This window comes from Mixophyes fleayi, chromosome 4, assembly GCF_038048845.1.
Source record: "Mixophyes fleayi isolate aMixFle1 chromosome 4, aMixFle1.hap1, whole genome shotgun sequence".
Classification (NCBI taxonomy): Eukaryota; Metazoa; Chordata; class Amphibia; order Anura; family Limnodynastidae; genus Mixophyes; species Mixophyes fleayi.
In genome coordinates this window covers 158,031,812-158,047,885 of record NC_134405.1, presented here as the reverse complement: position 1 = coordinate 158,047,885, position 16,074 = coordinate 158,031,812, and the positions used below count along the sequence as shown (strand labels likewise).

Below are 16,074 nucleotides of genomic sequence, written 5' to 3'. Positions count from 1 at the left end.
TTGTTGTTCCTGTGCATTTGATTAACATATTTTATTGTATGCCATGCATATTTAATTAATTGCTATGCAAGTAAGACAAAATATTTTTAAATGTCGCCAGGTAGAATGTTTAATCCGTGATAAGAGAGAACAAGATGTCTGGGTTAAACAATTAGTGTATGTAGATCTTATACTAGCAAACAGGGCAGCTCAAGGTATAGCATACAGTATATTAGTTCTCTGGATTAGACTCCTAGACACCATCTCCACAGGGAGCCAATGATCCCCAACCACTATGGCGGAGTTAAGTTTTTTCTCAGGGTTAAGTCTTATCATTTTCCCACCTAACACAATCTACCGCCCTAATATTGAAGGGGATATAACCTGTGTTTGAATACTGAAGGGTGTTCGTGTATTGGTGACTAGGAACTGCGTTTCCATCACATGTGTATGCTATACCTGCCAAGAATTGCAAATGTCTGGTGATTGTATATCCACATATCTGTATTGCCACCTACAGTGGCAATACAGATATGTGGCAAAATTGCATTTCGGTTGAAACAATCTGCATAGGTGATTTCAAAGAACCCACTAGTATGTGCAGTCCTTACAACCAGTCGTTTCTAGGGTACATTTCAGTATGATATAAAGTAGGGTATGTGGTGAAATAAGGCATTAAACTGTCATGTGTCGTTTCCCACAATGAATGGACTGTGTCCAGGATACTTATTACCCCTTTACCTCCCCCAACTATTCCCATGGTTAATAAAAGTTGTCTGCTAGCCATGTTTAAATAATGGTTAATCCCACTAAGAACCCCTCTCTTCTCAGCAACCCATTCATGTTTTCCCCTTATGTATATATTATGTAATGTATACTATATTTAAATGTAAGTACAATGTCTTTGAAAACTGTAGCAACCCTGGGGGGAGAAAAATCCTGCAAAGACATTTCCAAGAATAGTCTGCTCCAGAGGTGCATTGAGTGCCAGATTTTCCACTGCTGGTAGCGGAGCTGTCTATCCAGAGGGACAGCTAGATTTCATTGGCAGCACCATTTATCTCAGAGCTCATGAATCTGCCCAAAGCAATAATTACCGTAGGTTAATCAAGGCAGGAAGCAATCATTAAATAAATCTCATTATCTGCCGACATTGTGGAGCTGCCACGAGCAGGAGGTCTCAGAGTGAGATGGGCAGCGCATGAATCCCCATCCAGCCCCCTAGAGATAAGAACCAGCAATTGGGGAGACAAAAGTAGGAGCGCTGCCCTGAAGCATGGGAACTGCAGACCAGATAAAATGTTGTGCCTGAAGACCAGGGGGGAGCTTAAATGGATGTGAAGCTCAGTGAGACTTTAACGCAGAACTGGCTATGAGTTATAGCTTCTGCTGGGCTACCAATGCTTGGAACTATAGAGAAGAACTGACACTGGAACAGTATTCTTCCTTCATTTGTGGATTTTGTAGATGTGTGTGCCTGCTAAAAGCGGGATGACATTGAAGTTGGATCTTTTCCATGTCGAGGGAACAAGAAGCAGTGTGATCTTCAACTAATCCATGATATCAATTATAAAAATGTGGGCATTCAAGGCTGTCACTCTGAAGAGTTTATTTGAACTAAGTGTACTATTGAACCATTAAGTTCTATCAAGGACATGTGTGTGTGTGGACATTTCCTTGTTTTCTCTGCTTGTGTATAGAATTTACTGTATTTATGGCAGTGTTTACTGAAACACCAGTGTCAATAATTTTAAACAGATGTAAAATTTAGTATGGAAATTAATATAATATGACTTATTCCACATAAGATTTCTAGGAACATCAATTTATTGTCCATAAAGATACCTTAAGCTACCCTGAATTTCATACCCATTATCTTGGGAAATGCTATCCTCCAAATTTATATTTAAATGTAATTATATTTAGAATGCGATTAGATGGAATTTAAAAAAAAATAATATTGGGGGTATTGTGAACTAATCTGTACAGTAGAAATAATGAACCTAAAACTATATTTTAAAATAATACATTATTTCACACTATTAACAGACTATTGTAGTCAGACACAAATAGAAAGGTGAACAAAGAAAGATATATACCACCGCACTAAGTACTAATTTACATATCCAGACTGATATTAAATTGCTTGATTAGTAATATTATATGGCTGGATTGGTGCACCTCTACATGTAAAACATTAAGATTGAGGACACATGTGATAGAGGAAAACATGCCTAACAAGGGCACTCTTTAATGATCATTTTATTTAAAATATACCTTTCATTTGTGTAGTCTAAAATATATTGTTCCCAAAATAAGCCTAAATATAGTAGGCAACGAAATATTAAAAGGAAAAAAGTAATGAAAATTAAAGATTTAAAATAAAGATGTTAATATTAACATTAATCATCTTTATTTTAAATCTTTAATTTTCATTACTTTTTTCCTTTTAATATTTCGCTGCCTACTATATTTAGGCTTATTTTGGGAACAATATATTTTAGACTACACAAATAAAATATATATTTTAAATAAAATGATCATTACAGAGTGCCCTTGTTATGCATGTTTTCCTCTATCACATGTGTCTACAAATAGAAAGGTGGCCAAATTAATATTTATTCATTATGGAATTAGATTTAAATTCTAGAATGTTCTTGGATGTACGACAGCATATCTTGATTGACATTATTAATATAAATATTTCTTTGTCCCCCAGCAATAACAGTTTATGTGACAGCACTATATGTCAGTGAGATTTATTTATACTGTTCCTGAAGCAATATGAAATATTCTATTATAATTTACAGCTGAAATCAACCTGATGGAATCCAACAGGTTTTATGAACATCTCAAAAAGATGAGTAATGACAAAGATTCCTTATAACTTACGTAGTTCATCAAAATATGTGTCACCTCCATCTGCACCAGGGATAGAGCACACTAGGCGTGCCTTTAGAAACGTAGTCCATTTATTTATTAAACTGCGCTGGCCTCCAATATCATTCTAGAAGAAAATATATATATATTTATAAGGTTTATTAGAATACAATTTAACATTAACACATATCTACCAAAAGCATACAAGTGAATAATATGTCCATTATATGTCTATGCATGTTAACCATATGCTGTGCAGGGCAAAAATAAAATACAGTAACCATCACTTGGAATGCTTTTCAAAATTATACAGCAAGTCACTTCTGGAAATACCACTTGCATGGCAGCCCTTGAAGTCAATATTTTATCCGATGGCGGTTCTGATGATGACACAAATGCCTTGTAAATAATACCAGAAGTGACTACTCTTATAATAGAGTTTCTTATTTTACAATAGTTAAACATCAAAATACAAGTTCACAATTTTTATATTTGAACCATTAAACCAATATATTTCATAGAATGCAAAGTGTACACTGTGTCTAAATAATGTTTATAAGTTTACTACTAATTCATTCATCTTCAAAATAATGGTCAAGTTTTCAACACTTGTAGATCTGTGTTTACATGAATTAATTACTGATCAATAGATATATCATTAATACATCTGCTGAAATGTCTCCCACTTGTGTATTGCATTCGCATTATATATTATGTAAACACTAATTCTTTGATTATACTTGCAAGTCTCATGGCCAAATGCAACCTTTTAGTAAGGCAGCTAAGACAAAATCTGCAATATACATACATGCAAAATCACTTCTATTTACCCCTATGTACAAACACATAAACAAGTATTATATTGCAGTATATTGCAAGATATGTATTCGTAACAGCAAGATCAGATGTACAGATAACAGCTGAGACTGAGGTGATTAGTCCACCTAAACATTTTAATAAAGAGGGTTTGAAGGTTCTGAATAAATCTCCTGGAATAATATACTGAACAGTTGGCAGCCTAAGGGTCCCCTATGCTCATGGGGCCCTCAGGCAAATGCCCAGCATGCCTATACATTAAGACAGCTCTTATACAATAGAGGATATGGACGTTATTGGACTCAATTTGGGGGTTTTTACAAGGTTTTTTCATTATTGTGTTGCTTTCAATTTGAGATATTACTGCAGGATTATTTTGCCAAGTGTTTATTATCATCGGAAGTTGAATCACTGGTTGGCAGAGCGCTGCAGAATATTTGCAATCTATTGTTATTTAGGAGGGTGGGATCTCCCACTGCAGCTGCACGCCAATCTGTTATATATATAGGAAGAGTTGGTGCGCAGAGGTCTGTATTTTATTTATAAGAACAGCTCTGCCTAAAGGCATGCAGCCCTAGGGTGACCTGTGGCCCATCACTGTTTTAATAAGTTTACCTATGCTATTAATACACATGCAATCTTGCTGCTTGGCTCAAGCGACAAGATCACTTTTCAATTTGACAGCCCACGTGGGTGGCCAGATATTACAAATTCAACCAGTCAGTACTGAGTCACTGATGTTGCTACATGTTAAGCTGGCCTATGGCTGGGTACACACTACAGAAAATTTCTCCCAATGCAATATCTTTAATGATTTTACCAATGACTGGTAGTCCCGATCAGATTCATGTCTATACACTGTACATGTTTTACAAGATATACCTTCAGATCTGTGTTCTTCATCTGCCATAACCAATGGCTGAAAAGATTGCGACTCTGTAAACTCTACGGTGATCTGCCTACACTGCTGGACGCGAGTGCATACACACTGCAGAATTGGAACAACATTGTTAGATCGTTGTCCGAGACTTTTAGTCCATTTACAAAATCAAATCCAACAATATGATGTGCTTTGGAATGATAATCAATGATCGTGGAAGTGTACACACTAATGCGATATTGAGCCATATTTAGCATGTGATTGGCCTGATAATCGAATGAAAAACCTGTAGTGTGTATCCAGCTTAAGATACAATTGTATCCACAGAGGATTTCTATCATATCCAAGGACAATGAAAGTAAACTTCTCTGTTTAGCTGATACAAAGGCTTTGGCGAAACATACTGACAGAAAACAAGATGATAAGTTGCAGGACAGTATGTAGAAACTAATAAGTTAACACTGAAATTTAGAAATCTTATAACATTACTTGTTTGTATACTGAATATTTAAGCTTTAATGTACAGTAAATAATTTAACCTATGTTATTGCACTTAAAGTAACTGAATAAAAAAATGCATGGAACTGAAGTCTGAAGATCACAATTTAATAAATGTAGCATTTCAAGTTCAATTAAAAAATTTGACAGGAATTTTTGTCATAGCTTGTAAGCCACTGAAACCCGACCATCCAATATTCTCATATCTGCATATATCAAAAGTTATATTAGCAGGAGAATGATATGTATGTATGTATGTATGACATTTTAGGCAGTGTTTTAGTATCATTTCCATGTGTCAATAGTGTTCTTTGTTGTTATAAAAAGGTTAAGTCATTTAAATAATGTCCTCTATATAAGGCAAATGAAACAATAACATGTCAGTTATATTAGTTAACTCTTTCATTCTATATATTTTACATATAAAAAAGAAACAAAATATTTGATTGAACTTTCCGTTTAACGTTTAATACTTTCCATAAAATGTTTAACTCTAGACAAGTCTTTAAAATTTATTATATTGAAAAATGTGCCCCCGAGTTTCAGTGCAAGGAGGAAAGGAGAATGATAATATAGTTTAGAAAATAGAAAGATAAACTACAGTATATTGTTTGGGTTTCAGAACTTTTTAATACACTATTCCTTATTACTTTACTTTATTGAGTGATACTCCCCTTAAAAAATAAAATTGAAATACTTTCTGAAATTATTGCTGCAATAATTGTGAAAAGTGACATGTAAGCATTTATCAGACATCATTTCTAAAGTTGTCATTTCTAAACCAAGAATCTAATATATAGTACATTGATATAGTGGAGTCTTGCACAAACCTGCACATCTCGGAGCAGATAAGTACAGCTACATCAAATTCTTTAGTGTGGTTTTACAGATAAAGTGCTTAACACAGCAGAAGTCTGACATAGGAAAGTCTGGGAGTAGTGTGTAATCAGTAATAGGAGTCTCTTTAATAATCCATAGTCATATATTAAAAAGATAATGCAATTAGGAACTAAGTACTTATATTAAATACTCTAAGTTTACAATATTAACGTACCTTACTATAAGGTTAGTTGATAAATCAACATATATTAAATTCAAACTAAATTCAGGAAAGGAAAATACCTATTTTAAAACATTTAAATGTAAATGAAACAAATAGGCAAATTATACAGATTTATAAGTTCTGCAAACTATGTCTTGATTGGCTGGTGGGTGTGATGAATTTCTAAATTGGATGGTACTGTATGCTGCATGTGGAAAGCAAATTTAGTTCCCTAATAATGCTTATGCTTTTTGATAATTGTGTACTGGAAAGGATGTTGTGGAAACATAAGAGCACAAGCACTTGGTTTGCAGGCACTTGTTTTGTATGTTCACTTCAAGCTGTGGTCAATACAGCTTGAGTGTCTGTGAGAGACATATCACTGATGACTATAGGAAACAAGATGTCAGTACATATGTCAGTACATATTGACAATTTCCTGAATGCTTGATGGACTATGAATGCTGCTGTTTGCATTCATGGTCTGTCAAGGCAAAACGAATACTTCTAAAGAACTTGTCGGTGTATCAAGAGAAAATGCAAGGTCTGCCTAAAGGGGGTATGAGAAACAAGTACAGGAAACTGAATGATTCAGGAAAACTACAGTTAAGAGCCTCCTCTGCTGGCAGTTCGGAGATCGCCTGTAACATGCAGGGAAAGTTTGTGCCAGTAGATATGGACTTAACAATTCCATGCGCATTGGTAAACTTGCAGACAAGACCTCTCCCCTCCACTTCAGAAGACAAAACCTTCTGGTGCTTTTCCCTCTCCACTAACCCAATGGGCTAAGTCAGCCGCTGAGAGGAGACCTTGTGTTCAGGAACATTCCAGCAATGTTCCGCATTTACATTTTGCCCTAAACGTTTCAACAAATATTTTTTAAGCATTATTTATGTTTTTATGCTGTCTTTTACAATCTTGTCACAAGAAGAGAAAAAAATATGTGTGTTAATTGTGATACCCTGGGATATTAATGTATTAAATGTAATTCTCATTTAGAATCTAATAAAGAATTACATTTTATCCATTAAGTAACATCTCTGAGTGCCCCAATTACACACTAGTGATTGTATGTGTAACCTCTCAGGATAAAAACGATATGAATATCCTGCAGATATAGGTCCACATAGACAAAGTTAGGGGATGTGTAAATAAAGTGCCTGGTGCTGTCGAATCAATATTTTTACAATTTTGTAACAGAATTACACATAACAGGTAATACATGTTGTTAGAGAAAGAAAGTGAAAATGCAAAGATGGACTTTATTAAGCCATGGCTCCTGTTAAACTTACCTAGAAATATTAACTTGCTGTAATTTCACGTTCATTAAAATGTTACTAATTTACTCAGTTTGCTAAAAATAGATTAGTAATTATTTCTGGATATACCTCATATAATTGCACAATTTATTGGTAGTGCAATCTGTTTTATTGCCCTTTTCTGAATGATGTTTTGTTTAATAGATTGATGTAATAGGGCTTCCTATGACCTTTGACCCAGGTGAACTAATTACTGTGACTTGACTTTATTTCACAAAATTTCAAGATAATTAATATCTTATCATATATGTTGCGTAATTGTTATTCCAGGTAGCAGACAATCATTTCCAGAGCAGAGAATAATAGACAAAAACCTGCATTTATTCCACACATCAAGACTTTATTCACTGACTTGCTTGACATGTTTTGAATGGGGTGTGGATGGGTATAGCTAAACTTGGTATTACCATTCTGAGCTTAATCTGACTAACAGAATATATGCATTTGCATAGCATAACATAGAAATAAAAAGAATATCATTAACTTGAGTACTAAAAAAATAATATTAAATGCTAAAGACAACATGCTCAATGTAAAATGTTGAACTTGAAACCTAAAATCCAGGGCAAAATGCTAGACTTGTGGTATATAACTGGCAGCAGAGAACGAAAATATTTTAAACAAAGGACATATTTGGCAGTGCTAATATTTTGACTCCCTAGCCAGTGGCACTATCATATGCAATTATTCAAACAACAATAAACTGTAGAGCTAAGTATGTGCCAATAGACTTTATAATCAATGCTCTTTAGGGGAATAAACCACTAAAAATACAACTTGCATACTGGTGTCTGTTACTGGTCTGATTTAAAAGGTACCCACTTTATACAAATATAATTAATGTTGGAGTAAGTCGAAGATTTTAAAGCAAGTTTATTATTTGAAAAGCCCTGGTTTGTGCCAAAAATGTGTCGGAAAATAATAAAAGCATACCAACTATGAGACTTAAATAGGGTATAACATGGTGTCTTAGAAAAGCACAGTATTCATCTGAAGGAATTCTGAAAGCTCCTCGGGCAAGTGCTCAGTTTTACATTTACAATAATTGGAAAGGTTAAATCATAGCTTCAGGGAAAAAATGCACTTTTGTGATATGTCACTGTATAAATGCTGAACAAAACTATAATCATTGTGTCAAGTACCCTTGAGAATTAATTACAAACAGAACCATATCATGACTGTATTGGGCCCTAGGCAATCTTTAATTTCAGGGCTCTCAACATTTCATATCCTGATGAAGTGCTTGGTTTCAAATCTCTCTTACCCCTTTGTTGCTGGTCTGACTATATTTTATTGGAGGTCATTGACAAAGTGCATTCAATGCAGAATACCTTGGATTTACACCTGTTCTCCGGGATGGCCCACTCACTGCTTCTGGAAGGCCTTTTCACAAACTAGGGGCCTGATTCATTAAGGATCGTAAATTAAGAAACTTCTTATTTAAGTCTCCTGGACAAAACCCTGTTTCAATGCAAGGGGTGCAAACTAGTATTCTGTTTTGCACATAAGTTAAATACTGACTGTTTTTTTATGTAGCACACAAATATAAACTTTAAATTTCAGTGTACAAACAAGCTATCAATTATTTGTGTGCTACATGAAAAAACAGTCAGTATTTAACTTATGTGCAAAACAGAATACTAATTTGCACCCCTTGCATGGTACCATGGTTTTGTCCAGGAGACTTAAATAAGAAGTTTCTTAAGTTAAGATCCTTAATGAATCAGGCCCTAAATGCATAGATGTGCGGAGAGGCAGAAAAATCTCCAGGAGCACTATGCAAACAACACAACAAACTTCAACCTCTTAACACTATTATTGTCACAAACTAATTAATTGGAGGGCCTTACCTGCTGGTATTAGCGCTGCTACGCAAGGAGGCGCAGAGTCTAACGGTTCTCCCAGGTAGCCATCAGCGTGGTAACGTGAACAAACGTAGTGAACAGTCCAAGGTCAAATCCGTGCAGGCAACGAAGTATAGAAGGATGAGACAGAAGAAACGTCAGGAAGCCGAGGGTCAGAACAAGGAAATCCAAACAGGAACCAGGGAGAATCCGAAGAGTAGTCAAACAGGCAAAGGTCAAATCCGGGGAATGCAGGCAGGAGAGATATGAAGAAACAGGGGAGCCTAGAGACAAGGTATGAGACTAGATACTCTGGCACCCTAGTGATGCCAGAGTCTAGTTTAAATAGAAGCGCCAGTCTGGCCATTGGTGGAGTGGAGGTCGGCGGTCTGCTGATCTGACCGCCGACAGGAACTGCCGCGATGTTTGGGCGTCTGTGCCCGAACTTCCTGTGGGGCCGGAAGTGAAGTGACGAGCGGGGATTGAGAAGGCGTCCGTCCCGGCACCAGGTAAGAGTGCGGGACGGCGCCTGACAGTACCCCCCCCCCTCTCTCCGTCGAAGAGGTGCAGGCCTCGAGGATAGCTTCTTGATGAACTTAGCCAGGAGACGGGGGGCATGAAGATCCGCCTTAAATACCCACGACCGTTCCTCGGGTCCGAAACACTTCCAGTGGGCCAGATACTGGAGACGTCCATGGAGGTTACGGGTATCCAGAATGTGGCTGATCTCATACTCATCACCGGTGGTAGTAACAAGAGGTTGAGGAGAAGAGGTCTTGCGGGAGAATCTATTGAGCACCAAAGGTTTTAGTAGAGAAACATGGAAGGAATTGTGGATTCTCAGAGAGGGGGGAAGGAGTAATTTGTAGGTTACTGGGTTGATGACTTGTGTGACCGGAAATGGCCCAATGAATCGTGGAGCAAGTTTTATCGAGGGTACCCGAAGTCTAAGGTTCCGTGTAGAGAGCCATACTTTGTCGCCAATATGGAGAATGGGAACACATCTACGGTGGCGATCGGCCGTTAGTTTATATCGTTGAGTTGCTTTCAACAAGTTCTCCTTAGTAGATGTCCAGATGTGGGCCAGATCCTGAACCAGAGAATGGGCTGCCGGAACCGAAGCTGCTGGGGAACGGGAGAAATCAGGGAGGATGGGATGAGCACCAAAGACAATAAAAAAGGGAGAGGAGTCCGTGGAGTCGTGTATATGATTGTTGTGTGTGAACTCTGCCCATGGGAGCAAATTATACCAGTCGTCTTGATTACCGGAGGAGAAGCAGCGGATGAACATCTCAAGATCCTGGTTAACACGCTCTGTCTGGCCATTTGTCTGGGGGTGATAACCCGAGGAAAACTTTAGGTTAATTCCAAGATCCTTGCAGAATGCCCTCCAGAATCGAGATATGAATTGTACCCCACGGTCTGATATAATCTCTTGAGGACAGCCATGGAGCTGGAACACCTCTTTAAGGAAGACTTGAGCCAGTTTAGGGGCAGAGGGCAGACCTTTAAGGGGGACAAAATGGGCCATTTTAGAAAATCTATAGACGATCACCCAAATAGTATTGAACCCTTCACTGGGCAGGAGATCAGTAATAAAGTCCATGGAAATACTAGTCCAGGAGCGATCAGGTACAGGTAGAGGCAGGAGCAGCCCAGAGGGATGGGATCTAGGAATCTTGTTTTGGGCACATGTAACACAGGACTTAATGAATTCTTTGAGGTCCGATCGAAGAGTAGGCCACCAGTAGCTTCGGGAAAGGAGAGAACAAGATTTCTTGAATCTGGCGTGGCCAGCAAACTTAGTAGCATGAGCCCAGCGGAGGGCTTTCAAACAAAGGTGGGGTTCAAAATAGGAGCGGCCAACTGGGGGAGTCTTGGCCTAGTTAGGGCGACTATACTAGAAGGTTCCAGAATGTGAGGAGGTTCGGCTGCAGGAGTGTCATCAGATTCATTTAAGGACCGGGAAAGAGCATCTGCCCTAGAATTTTGAGCACTGAGCGAAAGGTAAGTTTAAAATCAAATCGGGCAAAGAAAGAAGACCATCTAGCCTGGCGAGGATTTAGGCAGCGTGCCTCTTGGAGATAGGTTAAGTTTTTGTGGTCCGTAAAGACCGTCACCGGGTGTCTTGCCCCTTCAAGAAGGTGACGCCAATGCTCAAATGCTAGTTTGATGGCCAATAATTCTTGATCGCCAATTCCATAGTTGCGCTCAGCAGAGGAAAATTTCTTGGAAAAGAACCCACAAGGCCGAAAAATCCCAGAGGGAGATCTTTGGGAGAGAACAGCTCCTACTCCGACAGCTGATGCATCCACCTCTAGAAAAAACGGTTCCCCTTGATCCGGTTGGGATAGAACAGGGGCAGATAGAAAAGCTTCTTTCAGGGAGGTGAAGGCAGAAACGGCCTCCGGGGGCCAAACCTTCGGGTTAGCAGATCGTCTGGTGAGAGTTGTTATGGGTGCAATCAATGTAGAGAATTGATTAATGAATTGTCTATAATAGTTAGAAAATCCAATGAAGCGTTGAATAGCCTTCAAGCTCAGAGGTTGAGGCCAATTGGTGATAGCGGAAACCTTCTCCGGATCCATCTTCAATCCAGAACCAGAGACGATATACCCCAAGAATGGTATCTGAGGGACTTCAAAGATACATTTCTCCAGTTTACAGAAGAGTTTGTTTTGCCGCAGCAGAAGTAGGACCTCTGAGACGTGAGACCTGTGAGAGGTGATATCTGAAGAAAAGATTAGTATGTCATCCAAGTAAACTACTACTGAGCTATAGAGGAGGTCGCTGAAGATCTCGTTGACAAACGATTGAAAAATAGCGGGAACATTGCATAATCCGAAGGGCATGACGAGGTACTCGTTATGTTCGTCGCGAGTACAAAAGGCAGTCTTCCACTCGTCGCCTTCACGAATCCGGATCAAATTGTAAGCACCCCGTACATCAAGTTTAGAAAAGATCTTGGAACCACTAATTTGGTCAAACAGTTCGGAAATGAGGGGTAGCGGATATCTGTTTTTAACAGTGATGGCATTAAGCTGTCAATAATCGATACAGGGACGTAAGGTACAGTCCTTTTTCTTCACAAAGAAAAAGCCCGCCCCCACAGGCGAGGTAGATCTTCTGATGAATCCACGTTGCAGGTTCTCTGAGATATACAGAGACATGGCCTGATCCTCGGGAAGAGAAAGAGGGTAGATTCTGCCCTTGGGAATCCCGGGTTGTAACTCAATAGGACAGTCCCATGGACGGTAAGGAGGAAGAAGCTCAGAAGCTGCCTTGGAGAACACATCCAAAAACGATAATTAAGGAGCGGGAACCTCCAGATGAGGAGAGTGCGCCTGGCATGATGTGGAGGAAAGGCATAACTTCTTGGGTTTGACCCAACTTAAACATCTCTTGTGACATTGGGGAACCCAGGAGGTGACCTAGCTAAACTCCAATCGAATTGGGGCACATGTAATCTAAGCCATGGGAGACCTAGGATGACTGAATTGATGGATTGGGGTAAAACCAAAAATTCGATCAGTTCAGAATGCAGAACCCCTACCGTCAGCCGAACCGGTGCAGTAACCTTGGAGATGGAGCCATTGGAGACACGGTTTCCATCCACGGCAGTTAGGAATAGCGGCTGAGGCAAGTCAAGAATCGTAATTTGGAGTTGTGATGCCAAGGTGGCGGAGATGAAATTTCCGGCAGCGCCGGAATCCACGAAGGCAGAGGTCAGACGGGGGCCACTAGGAGAGTCCAGTGTGATGGTCATTAGGAAGTCTGGATTGGAGGTGGAGAAGGGAGTGGAGAGTCTCACTCCTAGCACGGCCTCCCTGTCACTGACTAGGATGGTGCGTTTCCCGGCCATTTAGGACAAGACAGCAACCGATGTCCGGATTCTCCACAGTAGAGACAGAGATTCTGCCGGAGCCTTTTCTCCCTCTCCTCGGGAGATAGCCGGGAGCGACCAATTTGCATGGGTTCATCAGGAACAGCCGGTGTTATGTTCTGGAACCGAGGGGCTAGGCGAGGGAAAAAACGTCTGGGAGAGGATCTCTCTCTTTCTTGGGTACGTTCTCGAAAACGGAGGTCCACCCTATTACATAAGGATATGAGAGAGTCAAGATCCGCTGGGAGCTCACGGGACACCAACTCATCCTTGATACGATCCGTAAGACCCTGCCAGAAGGTCACCACAAGTGCCTCATCGTTCCAGTTAAGCTCAGAAGCGAGGGTGCGGAACTGCACCGCGTATTGGCCCACAGTCAGAGAGCCTTGGCGCAAGGAGAGAAGGCTGGAGGCTGCTGAACATACTCGACCTGGCTCATCAAAAATCTTGCGAAATGCTGTGATGAAGGAGGAGACATTCAGAAGAAGAGGGTCATCTCGTTCCCACAGTGGCGAGGCCCAGGCCAGGGCTTGTCCAGAAAGGAGTGACATGATGAAAGCCACCTTGGAACATTCAGTAGAAAAGGCTCCTGCGTTGCACTCAAAGTGTATGGAACACTGATTAAGAAATCCTCGGCATCTAGTAGGATCCCCATCGAATTTCTCAGGCGTAGGCAGCCGTAGCAAGGAGGACACCCCTGGAGAAGAAGCGAGGACCGGAGAAATGGCCTGTGGAGGAGTGGCAACAGCAGGCTGAGAGGCAGCTAGTGAAACCTGCATGGAGTCCAGTCGGGTAGCTATACCCTGGATACACTGGAGAAGCCTGGCTTGCTCGGCATCCTGTCGTTCAACCTTTTGAGCCAAATGCAATAAGAGGTCCTGGGCTGAAGGTTCATTTTGGCCGTCCGTGGTCATGGCCAGAGTATTCTGTCACGAACTAAGTAATTGGAGGGCCTTACCTGCTGGTATTAGCGCTGCTACGCAAGGAGGCGCGGAGTCTAACCATGCCCCAGGTCTTCACCAGGGAACCCCGCAAGGAGTTTTGGGCTTAGCTGCTGAGACGTGTCGGTCGCGGTTCTCCCAGGTAGCCACCAGCGAGGTAACGTGAACATACGTAGTGAACAGTCCAAGGTCAAATCCGTGCAGGCAACGAAGTACAGAAGGATGAGACAGAAGAAACGTCAGGAAGCCGAGGGTCAGAACTAGGAAATCCAAACAGGAACCAGGGAGAATCCGAAGCGTAGTCAAACAGGCAAAGGTCAAATCCGGGGAATGCAGGCAGGAGAGATATGAAGAAACAGGGGAGCCTAGAGAAAAGGTATGAGACTAGATACTCTGGCACCCTAGTGATGCCAGAGTCTAGTTTAAATATAAGCGCCAGTCTTGCCATTGGTGGAGTGGAGGTCGGCGGTCAGCTGATCTGACCGCCGACAGGAACTTCTTCTAAGCGTCTCCGTTGCCTAGCAACGGAACGTGATGTTTGGGCGTCTGTGCCCGAACTTCCTGTGGGGCCGGAAGTGACGTCCCGTTGCCTAGCAACGGGACGAGCGGGGATTGAGAAGGCGTCCGTCCCGGCACCAGGTAAGAGTGCGGGACGGCGCCTGACAATTATCAGTTATTAATATAGCTGCATCATATTAAGTAGGACTGTACAGAAAATGTGTAGTCATTTACATCAGTCCCTGCTCCACCGGAGCTTACAGTCTAAATTATTTTCCACACAAACAGTTAAAAAGTAGAATACATTTTTTTCAGAAGTCAGTTATCCTACCAGTATGTTCTTTTGGACTGTCAGAGGATACCAAAACATTTAGAGGGAACCCAATCAAACTCCACACAGATAGGGTCCTGTTTGAACCCATGGCCCCAGGGTAGCAGTTCCAACCACTGTGCAACCATGATGCCAGTTCTATCTTTTGCAAGTATTAGCTCAAAAACATGACAGTTAAAATAGACAATGTTGCCTTTTCAAGTGAACTAAATAGTTAATCATAGAAATTTATTTTATTTTGCCTCTAAATGGATGATGAACAAATATAGTTAATCTATAACCATTACTACCATAAGAAGAGTGTGGGACACTATTAGTCAACTGCAAGATAATTATTATATCCTCTTGCTTGTAATAATATTCCTTTAGCATGAATATATAGTTCCATATTCCACAAGGGATTAATCGATACCACCAAACTTGGGCATTAACTTAACCACATAAGTCATTTCTGTGTTAGAGAAATATGTGCATCCTTAAAAATGATTTATGAATTATGGCTAGTGATACCGATTGCCCATATAATACACTATCAGAGTTCGGAGTGACAATACAATTGATAATTATGTTAACCTCCCACTCTACTGATAAATAATTATTTATCCAATTCAAACCCTGTATATGCTATAAGGAATCCATTCTGTAGTAAGACATTTTCAGTTGATTTGCCAGACTCCATAATCTGTATCACCTCCATGTAAGACCATAGCAGTGTGCACAAGAACATAAAGCACTACAGTCATGGCCAAAAAGTTTTGAGAATGACACAAGTATTGGTTCTCACAAAGTTTGCTGCTTCAGTGTTTTTAGACCTTTTTGTCAGATGTTGCTATGGTATACTGAAGTAAAATTACAAGCATTTCATAAGTGTCAAAGGCATTTATGGAAAATTACATTAAGTTTATGCAAAGAGTCAATATTTGCAGTGTTGACCCTTCTTTTTGAAGACCTCTGCAATTCCCCCTGGCATGCTGTCATTCAACTACTGGGCCACTTACGTACTGAGTTTGGCAGAATTTGTGGGTTTTTGTTTGTCCACCTGCCTCTGGAGGATTGAACACAAGTTCTCAATGGGATTAAGTTCTGGGGAGTTTCCTGGTCATGGGCCCAAAAATTTGGTGTTTTGATCCCCAAGCCACTTAGATATCACTTTTCCCTTATGG

General features: G+C 40.2%; 1 protein-coding gene across 1 annotated transcript in view; it reads right to left on the bottom strand.

The window, feature by feature from the left end:
* SEMA3D (semaphorin 3D) overlaps positions 1 to 16,074 on the bottom strand; it is a 150,852-nt gene that overhangs the window by 38,663 nt on the left and 96,115 nt on the right. Inside the window, exon 9 of the mRNA XM_075208692.1 lies at positions 2,872 to 2,986. Within this exon, the coding sequence (XP_075064793.1) occupies positions 2,872 to 2,986 (115 nt within the window). The remainder of the gene's footprint in view (positions 1 to 2,871; positions 2,987 to 16,074) is intronic.